Source organism: Theobroma cacao, chromosome 4 (assembly GCF_000208745.1).
Source record: "Theobroma cacao cultivar B97-61/B2 chromosome 4, Criollo_cocoa_genome_V2, whole genome shotgun sequence".
Lineage (NCBI taxonomy): Eukaryota > Viridiplantae > Streptophyta > Magnoliopsida > Malvales > Malvaceae > Theobroma > Theobroma cacao.
In genome coordinates, this window is record NC_030853.1 from 2,984,621 (window position 1) to 2,999,804 (window position 15,184).

Here is a 15,184-nt window from a genome sequence, read left to right on the forward strand (position 1 = left end):
GCAGTTGGTCGAAAATAAAAGACATAATATCTGATAACCTTTTTGAAGTATTTACAAAAATTTAAATATATTTTTATTGCTATATTGTATTCAATTAATTTTTTATATTTTCACATATAATATGATAATAACATGACATATTAATGTTCTACAATTTGATCATATTTCACAATTTTTAGTTTTCACATGAACATGTCATATTAACATAAAACATTTTAACTAATAAAATTATAAAATGATCTATGACTCATAATAAAAATATAAAAATATGACTGAGAACCATAAAATTATTCTGCTTATTCACACTTATATTTTTTTATAATTCTACTTAATAAAATTAACAATCTAATCATTTGTAAAAAATTCACAAATCACCAACCGATGAAAAAATTCTACAAAATGTGAAGTAAAAAGATCACCAAAACATCAGGTGAAAAAAAATTAAAATCAGAAATATAAATTAAATTTACTATGAGATATAAGGCCCAAATTAGAAATTCCAAAGGAATCGAAAAGACAGAAACTTACAGCAATGTGATTTAAGGGAAATAAGAAAGCATAAATTGCATGCCTTGATACAGCAAAATAAATTCTCTCCGCATAAATCAAATGGTTGCTTAAAAAGTTCAAAGACAGAAACTCAGTTGTATACCCCCCATCTGCTCATTATTTTGCTGCTGCTGCAGAGGGTAGAGTTTGATCTTCAAATGAAATTCACATATGATGATTCTAACTACAAAAATGGTCTCTGGAGTTTTTAGAGGATGAGACCAAAATCATCCTCTGACAAGAACCAACAGTAGTCAACACAAAAAAGAGTTGATAGAAAGTTCTGAATGCAAAAAGAATTTTTTCCACCAGCTTGACAGCCATTCAAGCAATCCTATGTTTATTTTATCCCTACGAAAAAGGTTTTGAAAGGCCTATTAGAACAACAAAACTATTTCAGTTGATTTTTCCGAGGTTCTATGCCTTTACAACCTCAACAGCAGGAGCAACACCACCAGTGGTTGGCCTGAAAGATTGCATAAAATCCCATCAGCATAAACTATAATCACATGAAAATCTGTATTTACAGAGACTGATGCTTTATTGCAATGGTGGGAAGAACTTACAGTCCCACAAACACTTTGAATGCATCATAGATACCCCACTGAGCTCCAGTTAGTGTTCCAATCATGACAATACGAAGGGGAAGCCCACGGGTAAACAGACCCCATAAACCAAGCTTCTTCACAGCCTGGATAGCCAAAAGACATTATGGTCATGGCAAAGTAAAAATGATTCATTAACAGCAATTGAAGATCAAAAGGATTATCCAAGGTACAGAACTTACATCACCAACAGTTGCTCCTTTGGCATTGTTGAGGAAAGAGACGAGGTTGTCAGCAGGATGAGAAACAATAGCACAGAACACACCAGCAATGTAACCACCAGCAAAACTAATACCAAGTTGCAGAGATTTGCTGCATTGGTCCTTTGGAGTGGGGATACCATACTTGTAGATCATCTCAACAATGGTCTCAAATGAAGCAAACTTCATCATGGTATCTGAAAGAAAGGAAGAATGTCAAAATAATCCTTCAATATAATTAGCAAATGCTAGAACTACCATGAAAAAAGTGGGCTAAAGAAATAGGGAGAAAGAAAAAAAAGGAAGCACAAGCAGACAGTACCAGAACCTAAAAAATAAGTAATGATAATAAAGCCCGTAATTAGCAAATGTATCCGCCAAACTTACATGGAATCTGACGGCCCCAAAGAGGAACAATGCCCTTGTACAATCTGCAAAGGGGAAATTATTAGAAAGCTCATTCTGACAAACAATTCCCTGTATTACTTAAAAATGAAAATTAAACAATACTGAGAAACATACCCAAGAGCTCCTTCAGATTTGACAAACTTGGGAAGACCATCTGATAAACCCCTAGCAAAACCGGGCTGGGTTTGAACCCTGACCTTGACTGCCTCAAAGGGGCAAAGTGCAACATCAGCAATCACCTCAGCAGATGCAGAGCCAGCAAGATAGATCAAGGTCTTGTACTTTGAAAAATATTCAGGTCCAGCAAGGTCAGAGTAGTACTTCTTGAAAAACTCGTAGAATCCAAACTTGCCGGCACCCTGTGCACTGTAACCCAGAAGGGTAGGAACCCAACCACGGAAGAAGCCTCTGACTCCTTGCTCCTTCAGCAGAACTCCAAAACCAGATGTAATACTTTTGTACTTTGCAGGGTCAATCTGGCAAAACAACAATCCAGATGTCAATTTAGATCCTCCACCATACCAGATTGCTAACATAAAAACAAATCCATAAAGCATAATCTACTGTTCTATTGCAAAATAACTATATATATGATGTATAGTTGTCAGGTGCATAATATACAAACTATTTCAATGAAAACTGAACATAGATTAACTGAGACAAATAAAACATGTATTCATATAACAAAACTTCCCAACTTAAATTTAGGAAATCCTTCTACAAACAATAAAACAAATACAATTACAAGCAAAATTCAATAAATAACATAATGCACAAAATAAAAATCAAGTATCTATCGTACAAGATCAAGAGCGAGAGATTTTGACAGAGAAATCAAATATCGAGTGCAATCAAAGTGATACTCCTACATAGTTGCGTATTTCTAGCACTGAAACTCTAAAAAGCAAAAAAATCAATCACTAAGGCATCAAAATCGAAAAGAAACGTGTCCAAATTCTTCAATAACAGCAACAGACAGTGATATATTTCTGGAACTGAAGCAGTAAAAAACTAAGCACAGATCTAACAAGCAATAATTCGTTAACAAAAATTCTCAAACGAGCAACAAGCTAAGCTCAGATCTAACCTCAAAGATTAGTAAACAACTTAGAGAGAAGGTAAAAAAAGAGAGCCAGATCTGTAAACCTGCATATTACACTTGACCAGGTCAAGAGGAGTAACAGCCATGTGAGTGAGACCACAGCTAAGGATACCGCCGAAGGTACAAGCAGCGTAGAACTGCGGCGAGTACATCTCGATCTTCTTGCCAGGCTCATTCGGCGAGGCGATCATGAACGTCCTCGTCTTGATCGACGGAGAGGATGATACCGCGGGAGCATCGAGTGTAGCGGCGTGCGAAGCACCGAAGGCAGGGTTGTTGGCGCTGAGGAGTCGATCGAGAGAGAATGACTTGGCAGAAGAAGCGTACAGGAAGCTCGGGATTAGGGACTGTTTGGAAGAATCGGAAACCGAAGCCATCGCCGAAGGATAAAACGGAGAAATATTTGAGAAATGGAAGCGAGAGAAATTTTCTCGGATTCCCTTCTCTTCCCTTCTCTTTTTCTTCCCAATCTCTCGCTGCCAAATGCTGCGTTAAAAACCTGGCATTTCCGCTTTTATTGGGTAAAGGAAATGAGAGAGGAAAACCCTCGCGTGATTTGTACATACCATACCGAATTGACCATGAGGGTTGCTGTTAATTACGAAAACGACACTTCGTCAACCTCCTATAGTTTTTTCTTCCCCGGTGGCTGGGTATGGCTGGCTTTAGCTGGGGCAGGCATCAACCTTGCCCTTCATTGGGCCACCCTGACGGCACCTCCAACAAATTGAGAGAAACATATTATGCTTTTCATTTTTTTTGTCTGTGAAAACTTAGAAGAATGAAATTGGATAACTATAACACAGTAATATTATTAATTACTCTTTTTATTTTTAAATATTTATCTCTTTTATTTTTACGAAAATTAATTTGATGTATTTTATATTACATTTTGAACAACTTTTTTATAATATAAATGTGTTATATAATTTATTATGAAAAAATAAAAAAAATATGACAAATAAATTTATAATATGAAAAACGGAATTCATTTTTATATATCCCAAAAAAAATTAGATATTAAGACAAAGGTTTATCCTTTTTTTATTTTTCCAGAGACTAAGACAAAAATTTTGATTTTGTAATATGAAAAAAATCATGAAAAATAAATTTAAAATATAAAAATCAGACTTTATTTTAGAATATTCTTAAAAAATAACAAAAAAAAAACGAACCAATAGTATTATTAATTATTATCCAATAATAATTGTAATTTTGTTAATGTAGGGTTCAAAAATCCAATTATAGGTTCAATTATTTCTTTTTTGTGTTTATTCAAAATCATCAAGTTCTATTAGCACTATTTTGAATTATTACTTTAAAAAAAATGCAATGATTATTGGTGTGGTTAGGCTTGTAATTGCGTGCAGCAAACACTGGTAGAATTGTAACTTAAGGACGGCTATAAAATAGTGGGCTAACGGTAGCCACAATGGCATATTCCTCCACATATTTTGGGACCTTAAAATCTCTATGTTTTCTTCTTATTCTTCTAAAACTAAAAGAAGAATCTTTTATTTCTTTTTTCCCATGTTTGAATAAATATTTAGACAACTTTTTCCAGTAATAAAGGGGTAATACTTTTGATGAATAAGAATGACATTAATTTTGAAGCATGCGAATCCAAGTTCTTGATTAAAATTTAATTATTACTATTTTATTAGAATTTGATTAAAAATCAATATTTAATACTCAAATTCTTGATATTTAATTACTATTTTATCAAAATTCGATTAGAAATCAATACTTAATATCACTATGAACAACAAGAAGCACCAGCTTGTCACCCAAACACCAAGGGTATGAGCTTTAGGTACAGTCGTTATTCTATACTGAAGAATGTAATAGAGATTAGTGTTAATTACTCTTTGATTTTGTTTTTATATTTACATATAAATTGTTAATATATGAAACATTCAGATACTCGAGACCATATATATATCTTTTAATTTTATTCTTTATGTGTTAATTAGATATCTTACACTATCTGATTTGATTAAATAGAATTAAGATTTTTCATAGTTATAATTTTAGTAAGATTTGAATAGTAAAATTACTACACAAGTTCAAGTAGTAGCTATAAGGTACTTACTATCCGAATATAATTATAAATAATAATTTTTAATATTAAATTTTAAATTTATATATATTTTTTTGTTTATGTAAATTACTTATAATTAATATAATATTACTAAAATTCTTTAATTATTTTAACTATTATTTTAATTTTTAATTTATTTTTAAAATTAATTTAAATTTATTAATTTAAATTTTATAATAATATACATAAAAATTTATTTTAAATTTATTTTTGTTTCGGATTAAGTACAAGTTTGAATTCAAGTTTTTTACAAGCATTAATAATCAAATTGATATATTAAGAGTACTCGAGCATTTAGCTCATTAATTGGTGCATGATCCCCTACTTAAAAAATAGAATTCGAATTCTCTTTTTTTCTAATTATAAAAAAAAAAATTAATACATACATTAAGAAAAAAAAAGTGCACTGTATATATTGGCCAGAAACTTATAGCTACAAGTACAATATATATCATGTATCTAACAATCCAATTGATGCAGAGAAAACACCAACAATTTAAATCAATAAATTAACCAGAAACCACGTTTAGCATCAAACATAATCATCAATGCTTAAGATAAATCCTAGAACATGCCATTCTAAAGAAATATAAATTAATCCAAATCAATCCACCATTCTAAAGAAAAATAAATTGATCCAAATTAATAACTTGGCAAAGTCCTTAAAATAACAAAAAAATAATGAATTATACGAAAATCCACAAAAAAATTAATACAAGAAATCCAAAAATTAGCATGATTTGCATATGAACATATTTCAATCCAAATTCTATCAAATAAGGCATGGAATATCAAGGTAAAATCCAAAGTCATGCAAATATAATCAATTAATGAGAATTTCAAGCCTTAGTAAATAATTTTTGAGAAAATAAAATATTATAATATACCAGTATTTCATTTGTTCATTTGCAAGTATCTATCTCTCTTTAATTTTTACAAAGATTAAATTAAAATTTTTTATTTTGATGTATTTTATATTATAATATGATTTTGTAATATAAAAAAGTAAAAAAATCATGAAAAATAATTTTATAATATAAAAAACAGAAACATTCCAAAAAAAATTACAAACTATGACCTAAATATTTGCCTTGCATCTATATTAGATTAAGATGGTTCATCAATATTTGTGATGAATATATTTGTGATGGTTCATCAATATCCACATCTATGTAACCCTATAAATAGGATTTTGTACTTAATAAAAAATAGACAATCAATAATAATTGAAAATAGTGAAAAATGAACCAAAAGTTCTTCTATGAGAAATAAACTTAAAGTTTTTTCTCAATTCTTCTCTCAATTATTTTCTTAATATATCTTTCTTTATATTTTATATCAAAAAAATAATTTTACAATATAAAAATCTGACTTTATTTGGAGATATCCCAAATAAATTAGACATTAAGACAAAAATTAGCCCCTCTTTTATTTTGATGGAAATTAAGATAAAAATTTTGATTTTGTAATAGAAAAAAGTAAAAAGAAAATCAAGAAAAATAATTTGTAATATAAATAACAAAGATATTTCAGAAAAAAATACTAACTATTACCTTAATATTTGTCTCTCTTCTATTTTTACAGAGGTTAAGTAATGAAACAGTAAAAAAGAAAAAAAACATGAAAAATGAGTTTAAAATATAAAAAACATATTTAGCAGAGTCAACGATTGACAGGTCATAATGTACACAAAATAAAGTAGCAATTTAGTCCCTGATTTCAAAACAAACACAAGGGCATTCAAGTAAAATCCGATGGACAGAAATAAGTCAAGCTTTCCTCCAACATTCACGTCACCTGATTTCAACTTACTCCTTCCTACTTCCACCGGCAGCTGAATTGCGCGTTAGTATTTCAGTCTTCTAACCCAACATTAACAGCATAAACCGCCTTACTATATTTCAGATATCAAACCAATCAAAAGGGTCAGTTCAAAGCAACATTTTCACCCTTTTTCTTCCTTGGAGATGAAGGTATTTTGTGACAAGTTCAAGGGAAAGGTCAGCTCTGATGACTATTCGGCCATGCTGGACCACCTTCATGCCTACAGCAGTGGAAGAATCACTATGATCCGTTTGAAGGAGTTGGTGGAAGATTTGCTTGGAAAATACCCTGGATTATTCGACCACTTTCTTTATCTTTTCAACGTGTCTCATGGTTTACCACCACCATCACAACCAGCACAGAACATCAACAAAAGGAAGAGGCCTGCAGGTTCTGAGGAGGGAGTTGGAGAAACCCATGGACGCAACAAGAAGATCATCAGGCTGAGGTTAACTTCTAGTTCAGTTCCAATCCTTGACCACCCTGAATCTACTTCAAGAAACGATCGTCTGTCTCGAGCATTAAGGTTTTGTGACAAAGTAAGGAAGGAAACCAGTTCTGAGAAATATCTGGCCTTGCTGCGATGCCTGCACTATTATGGCACTGGAAAAATCACAAAGGGTGACATGATGAAGATGATGGCCGACGAGTTTCCAGAGTTTGAGCAAGATTTTCGTCAGGTTTTGGAGTTTTATGAGAGTTTAAGTCAGCCATCACCGCAAGCTGAAGACAAAGCGAAGAAACCAAACAAAGACATCAAGAGTAGTACTACACAAACACAGCTTGATGACTTGACACCAAGCTATCGATTTCTTCCAAAGAATCTTTCAGCAAATGAGATCAGTAGCGGCAGCGAACCTGGCGATCTTAAAGTACTGAATAACTGCTGTTATTCCAAGGGTTTGTTCAACAGTGGCAAGGAAAGGCGTGTAGACCCTTATGAAGAAATGTTGAATGAGCATGAAGATTACTTGTATGAGAGAGATATGTTGCTGGAATGGCTGCGTTCGACAAAGAAGAATGCAACTAAGTTATATGAAGCCATAAGCGAGGGTAAAATTAAGCAGCCAAATCCGGAGGAGGTGGACAACTATTTTAATCCTTATAATTTCAGATTTATAGAAAGAATGTACGGCAGTATTCACGGACCAGCAATATTGGATGAACTTCGTCAGGCAGCCCACATTGTTCTCCCTTTCATTATGAAGAGGCTAGACCAGATCAATTCATTTTCTTATCAACCAACCTGTTAAACCTATTGCCGTATTAGTCAGACAATCTTAGCTAGATGTCTGTTTGTTTTATTGGGGGCTCTCCCCTTTCCTGTAATTAATTTCTTTTATACTTTTAGCATATTTGGAATAAAAACTTCAGTTATACAATATATATTTTATTTCTTTTGACTCCTGTCTTTTTGCATATGTCTCAATAGGCTTGCTTGCCATTTGAATTAAGTTGAAGGATGGTTGCACAAGTTATTTGTGCATAGAAATCAAGAAAGGTTTTGTTTGCAAATCATTGAATTGCCCTTCATTGGTTTTTCATGCACTGTTTAATATGTTTTGTAGCTCAAATTTTGTGGCCTTTCATATGTTTCATGCAATCTAAGATATAGCAAACTAACATTGGGAATAGATAATGAAAGCTTTTATGGTTGCTTTTGTTGCATTGCTTTTGAATTTTGAAAGCTTTTAATATGTTATAGCAAACCAAGCTATTCGTAACGGAAGTATCACACAAGAATTTATTTATCCTCAATAAAAGGAAAGCGGTTGCAATATAGAAAGAATCTCCTTTTAAGATAGAGGGAAGAATCAGAGCTTCCAAAGTTCTTAACGTGTTTCTTTTGTTTTTGTTTTTCATCTCTTTCTTAAACCCAAGAAACATCCAATCCTTCTTGGGTGAGAACACTTTGGTTCAATGGAGAACAGTGCAGCTTCTTCTTCGCCTGCTTGCCCCCAACTGTCCCAATGGCTTCAGACAACTCTATCAGGTCGAAAAAACCATCCATCCTCCGCTTTCTATGCTGATGTTTCTTTTCTGTTCTTTTCTTTTCTTGCTGCAGTTTTTGTTTGACCTCTTTTATCAATTTTCTGCAGATTTGGACGAGAAAATGAAGGCCATGATGACCCTTTTGGAGGAAGAAGACAAATCATCGTGCCTGAAGGCTGATATTGCTCATAACAGGAAACCAGGACTCGTGCAAATGTTGGGAGAGTTAAACAGATCATACTGTTCTTTAGCAGAAAAGTATGATCAGTTGAGGTCTGAATCACACAATGTCCGTCATAGGTCTTCACCATTGTCCTCTAACTCTAAACAAATCCAACAGGCTAGCAATAAGAAAAGAGTTGTGGGAGCCTCTGATGATCTCATTCTGGAGGCTTCTGATTCTCGCCCCGAATCTGTTGTTGATGATCCTGATTTCAAACATTATAGATCTAGCTTTGAATACCTGAACAAGTTAGCCGATGATCTGATATTAGCAGAACAATGCAACATGTCTACCATTAGAAAACCTGAACAAACGAATGGAGAATTTTCAGATGAAGAGAATGTTGTTTCCAAGATAAATGGGTTTCAAAGACTTAAACCAAAAGCAGCAGAGTTCCAGAAGGGTAGTTCTGAAAGTGAGAATACATGGTTTCAACTCAAGTTTCAATTCACAAAGCTTATGGAGGAGAATCTGCGCCAGCAAGCAGAACTGTTTAGAAGGAATGAGGAGAAGAGAGAAACCATCAATGAGCTACAGCTACAGCTTGAGCACTTAAAGAGTGAGAACAGGGCCCTGCAGAAATGTCTCCATAGCTCAAAAATTGGTGTGAAGCGCAACCATTCTCAGACATCAAGATCAAGAGGACTATTTTTGGGCAAGTTCTTCCAAGGAGGTTGTTCATAATTCCTTTTTCTTTTTTCCATCTGTTGAACAATTGATTTTCCACTTCTATCAAGTGGCAATAGTTTAATCAACGAAAGTAAATCAAATCATCCATAACAATGATGATGTGATGTATCCTCTGCATGTCCTTAAGAAGAAATCTTCATGAATATCATTGTATAAATTGGCAGAGTAGTCCTGAATTTTCAAGAAACTGTATGCCGTACTATACTGCAAGACAGTCTTTAAGACATCATGACAGGAGTGAATGCAACTTTATCCTTTTCTAGTTCAAAGAATGATCTTTAAGCTGCTGGCAGATGCTTGGTTGTCTTGTTGTTCTGGAATGTAACCGCTTAGCTATATCTAAATAACTACTCTTCTGTCAATTCAATAACCATTCCATCAAGCATTCAAACTCAACTGAACTCACTCTGTTAGAAGGTGATGTATCTTTTCAATAACTAATGGTAAAGCTGATTGATATCAAACCTTGTTAGTGGCTAGGAGCATCGGAGAACTCTTTTTCAGACTTCAAAGTCAAATCATTATGCAATTTCTCATGTCCCAAATCATTTTGAGAGCCAAGATGAACACCTTGTCGTTCAAGTCAAAGATGCCGGAAGCTCACAATTAACATTCTTTTCTAATCTTCAATTTTTGTTGTCCAACAATGGATATGTCACCAATAATCTCCACAAGAACAGATTCCATCCTTAAAATGGTGAAATCGCTTTGAATCTCTGGCAACAATTTGTCGATCAACAATCTTTGAGATCAACTTCATGAAAGTATGACAGTCCCCACAAATCCTAAGATTCTTAATAATGTGGATTGTTGCACCAGGAACTGTATGCATGATTGCAAAGACAACAGCCAACTTCTCACTATGAACCCGCAAGGTCAATCCCTTCTCTTCCTCATCCACATCATAAAGAACTGATGTCATATTGGGTATGTAGCCAACTTCTTGCAGCTTTACATTTAACTCTTCCAGATGCTCATGTGTCTTCTCATGTTGAGGATGCTCCTGATCTCCAACCAAGAAAACATGAACCTTACCTTTCAGCTCAACCAAACTGAATCCAGGTGGTTTAATCAGTCCACGGTCCTTCATAAGAAGTCTCATTCTCTCAACATCTTCCCACCTTCCAGCATCAGCATATATGTTAGAAAGTAAAACATAGTACCCACAGTTATTTGAGTCTAATTCGAACAATTTATTCGCAGAAATCTCTGCAAGCTCCACATTCTTGTGAATCCTACAAGCTGCAAGAAGTGAACCCCAGATTACAATATCAGGTGTCACCTTCATTTGCTTGATCAACTTGTAAGCCTGGCTGAGATATCCAGCCCGTCCAAGAAGATCAACCATGCAACCATAATGCTCCACCCCAGGTTCAACATTGAATTCGTCTTTCATCGCATTAAACCAACGCCAACCCTCTTGTACCAGACCAGCATGGCTACAAGATGCCAGAACCGACACAAACGTTATGTAATTAGGTCTGACCCCAGTTCTTATCATATTGTAAAACACCTCTAACGCTTCTTTGGCATGACCGTGCATTCCATAACCAGCGATCAAGGCAGTCCAGGACCTGACGTTCTTCTCTTTGATGCAACTAAATGCTTTCCTTGCCATTTCAACTCTCCCACATTTGCAATACATGTCAATAATAGAAGTCCCCACTATCACATCATCCTCCAAACCCATCTTTATAACCTGTACAGAAACACAAATTCCAGACCTGATCAAACAGTCGACACTTTACAAAATCATTTATTAGCATGAATCGTTATACTAACAACATAAATGAACTACAATTAGTACCTGGTCATGAATACACTTCCCGGCTTGCAAAGCTCCCGAATGAGCACAAGCTAACAACACAGCAGAAAGTGTAACGGCATTGTAATTGACATTATCATCCCTTACCATTCCATGAAAAACCTCCAGAGCCTCATTTGACAATCCATTTTGTGCATAAACAGCAATCATAGAATTCCAAGAAACCTCATCCTTGTCAACCATCGCGTCAAACACTTTCCTAGACAGACCCACATCCTCACTTTTAGCATATGCATCCAACAATGTATTTCCAACGCTCACTTCTCCATCAAACCCCTTCTTTATAATCATTCCATGAACCCCTCCACTTGCTCCTTTTATCGGAACACGAGAACAAGCCGACAGAACAGAAACAATGGCAACTGGATCAATAAGCACTTGTCCAATTGCATCATTTCCACCATTTTCACTTTTCTGAATCAATAACTCTTTAAAAAGCAATAAAGCTTGGTCGGCACAATTGTTCTGGACATACCCAGTGATCATAGAAGTCCAAGATACTATATTTCGTTGAGGAATTTGATCGAATAAGATCCGGGCATCCCTCAATTGCCCACATTTGGAGTACATATCAATGAGAGCTGATGATACGAAGAGGTCAGAGCCATAGCCGAAGATTAAAGCTTGTTGATGGGTTTGTTTGCCAGAGTTAAGGTCGAGTAAAGCAGAGCAAGACTTGATAGCGCATGGGAAAGTGGAGCGGTTCGGTTTAAGAGAAAGCTTGCGCATTGAAGAGAAGGCTCGGAGAGCTTCGGCTGAGTCTCCGGCTCGGGCTAACTCGGCGATGATTGAGTTCCAAGACCAGACACTGGACTTGTCTACATATTTGCTGAACCAGGCGGTGAGGTTGGCATTAGTGGAGTAGTGATATTTGAAAGTAATACTCTTGAATGCTGAACCAGGGTTTGGAATCTTCATACTACATTCATTCTCATTTCTAAGTTCTGGGGCATTTGCTGCCTTTGACAGCTTATTATTATGAGAAAACTGATTGTTGGGATGATAATATTTTAACTTTGTCATTAAAATAATAAATAATAATATGATAATTGATAAAAAAAATACAATATTTAATCATTATTTTTTTAATAATGCAGAGAACTATTATAAAATAACAGAAACATCATCCAAAGAGTTTTTTGACTTTTTGCTTATTGAACTTCTTGGAGTAATGATTTTTTACTTTTATTTTCACAAGTAAATAACAAATGCTTTTAGTAATAATAATTTTCTCTTAGCTAGTAGTGGTAACAATTATACATGCAAATAATGAAAAGAAGATATATATACAAGTATATATAAATGATAGGGTTAAGGTTAATTGGAAAGAAAAATAATTGTAAGCGAAAATCTTACTAATTGATCATAAAAAAGATATTCTTATTATGATATTTTAAACTAAACATGAAAATAACATATCATCCAATTAAAATCTTGGATATCGAATATTACCCTAGCTTTAATTGTTGGTTTTTCCGTTTATTCTTATTTTGGTGTCGAGTAAAAAAGAAAATCCATTAATAAGTAAGTATTTTTTTTTTTTTTTACTCAAAAAACTTTTAACATGTTATAATAGTATTAAAAAAATAGACAAACTCCACCACATCTTTTATAATGTCAACTTTTCAAGCCCGTTTATATATTTTATGGTTTCAATTAATAACATCTCACGTCTCTTTGCAATTTTTTTTTTGAAATTAACATTCTGTGGATGTTTTTTATTGCAGATAATTTCCTTTCTTATAAGGGATCAAGATTCAAAGTCTTAATTTTATTTAATAAAATTACAAAAATACTTTTTAAGTGTGAAGTGAAATTAAATTGATTGTTCTTAAAAAACAAACTGATTGGGACTGAACCTGCTAGGATGTGTATCCAGCGTCCAATTTCCTCTTCCTGAATTGGTTAACAAATTTTTCCTACTTCAACTGTATTGTTTTGATAAATCATTATGTATGATCCAGGGGCCATCAGCAAATCTAAAGGCACTGCAGATGGTATGAAAATTTCATAGGCCGTGGAGAAAAATGGATGGAAAACTGGTAATTAATTAATCACAAGCATCTCTAACACAAAAAGCAGAAGAGATTATTACTTATGTTATGCTATAAATGTGCTTAAACGGTAGAGACTGATCTCATTACAAACAGGATGAAGAGTTGCAGAAGAATAACAATGGCACCATCAGACTTAGCTGAACTGCAGGAGCTCTTCCCCACAAACTCCCCCGAGCTCGGTATGGGTGCAAATGCTTCTGAACCTGTTGGAACTGCTGAACTTGTAGGCCACTGCGGGGGAGCTTGAGAAGGGAAAAAGGAAGACATGTTGGGTGCATTGACATATGGCAAAACAGCTGGAGAAGCTGAAATTGCAGGCTCGTTGGTTACAGTTTGCAAGTTGGCAAAGAAGATGACAATGGGTACAGCAGCAGCAAACAATTTGGTACAAGTAGCCATGGATGTCTGATCAGAGAAACTCTTTGAAGCTGAAACTTAGGAGAACTGAAGTTTTAGGTATGGGGGGGTTGAATTTGAATCTGGTGAAGGGATGAGATTTCAGGGAGGAAGTTGCTGCTGCATTTCACGAGATAATACTCTTGCACTTTAAATTTGCACCTAAGAATTCATGCCTTTATATTTATTGAAGCCCTCTGGTTTCTGTTGATTTGTTTGGTGTTCGTGGTAAGAACAGTGGTAGATTCTTTTTTCTATGTGCTTGTCGGCGAATGAATGCCTGCGTGGCACATGATCAAGGCCTTGGATTTTGTAAAATAAAGATGTCTTTTTCGTCGCTGTATCCATGTGAACGAGTTAACGCATGATTGTCCTTCCATAGCAAATTCATGTTCCAAGCTAAAATATGCGGTGATCTTGATTAGTTAGGAATATTTGTGATTGAAACAAATTTGTAATTATTAAAAGCATCCTGTTGAACAAAACAAGAGTGTACTGTGCAGATGATCATTAAACACTTGAAAAAGCTCAATAAGAAAAGTTGCATACACTTTTTCTCTCCAACACATTCATTTTTGATCCAATATTTATGAGATTCGGGTACTTTTAAAAGAAATAAAATTTAAATATGAATATTTTAAAAGATTATTCGGGAATGCCTATTTTGTTCGATAACATTCTTCGATTTGATTTGGTAGATCTTCCCACATCTAATTTGGACATGCTTACTTGTTTTTTGGGCAAGTCTACACTCCATGGAACGTTTCTCTTCCTTTAACAATTCGTTGTTTTACGTTCAAAACACAAAGAAGTGTAAGTTCAGTGCTTACCTTAGCTTAGCTAGAAAAGTTATGGTTAGTCATATATGGTAATTGAATTTAAAAGTGTCAAATGGAAGAAATAAATGAAACTATCAAAAAAGAATTTCAGATATGCAAAAAGCAGATATTAGATTCAGTCCGGATTGTCTAACTAATACACTAGTTTCCTTTGCTATACGAAGATTTGATTATAAGTTGCGGCAGTTGGATTGGTAAGAGAAAGAACTCCGGACTTGTATCTGGTCCAGCCTCTTGATAATGAAAGGCAGAACAATCTCCGCAGCTTGATGTAGTTCATCTGCCATTGTTGGTCCGTGAATGTCCCCGTAAACTCTTTCTATAAATCTTAAGTTATATCGAGTGAAATAGCTATCAACGACTTCCGGATTTG

The 15,184-nt window shown here is 34.3% G+C and overlaps 4 protein-coding genes across 4 annotated transcripts; 1 reads left to right on the plus strand and 3 right to left on the minus strand.

Moving 5' to 3' along the window:
• On the minus strand, nt 539–3,385 carry LOC18601107 (mitochondrial phosphate carrier protein 3, mitochondrial). Its single transcript, XM_018119639.1, has 6 exons — nt 2,909–3,385; nt 1,877–2,238; nt 1,742–1,785; nt 1,337–1,551; nt 1,116–1,240; nt 539–1,015 (listed from the first exon to the last, which is right to left on the minus strand). The coding sequence occupies exons 1-6, from the start codon at nt 3,239–3,241 to the stop codon at nt 967–969; spliced, it is 1,128 nt and encodes a 375-aa protein (XP_017975128.1). The 5' UTR covers nt 3,242–3,385; the 3' UTR covers nt 539–966.
• Nucleotides 8,520–10,309, plus strand: LOC18601109 (protein NETWORKED 3A). The gene is made up of 2 exons (XM_007031935.2): nt 8,520–8,782; nt 8,889–10,309. Exons 1-2 carry the CDS (start codon nt 8,710–8,712, stop codon nt 9,686–9,688), a joined length of 873 nt encoding a protein of 290 aa, XP_007031997.2. The 5' UTR covers nt 8,520–8,709; the 3' UTR covers nt 9,689–10,309.
• LOC18601110 (pentatricopeptide repeat-containing protein At3g26782, mitochondrial) lies at nt 8,634–12,480 on the minus strand. The gene is made up of 2 exons (XM_007031936.2): nt 11,502–12,480; nt 8,634–11,393 (listed from the first exon to the last, which is right to left on the minus strand). Exons 1-2 carry the CDS (start codon nt 12,435–12,437, stop codon nt 10,350–10,352), a joined length of 1,980 nt encoding a protein of 659 aa, XP_007031998.2. The 5' UTR covers nt 12,438–12,480; the 3' UTR covers nt 8,634–10,349.
• On the minus strand, nt 13,637–13,975 carry LOC18601111. Its single transcript, XM_018118966.1, has one exon. The coding sequence runs from the start codon at nt 13,973–13,975 to the stop codon at nt 13,637–13,639; it is 339 nt and encodes a 112-aa protein (XP_017974455.1).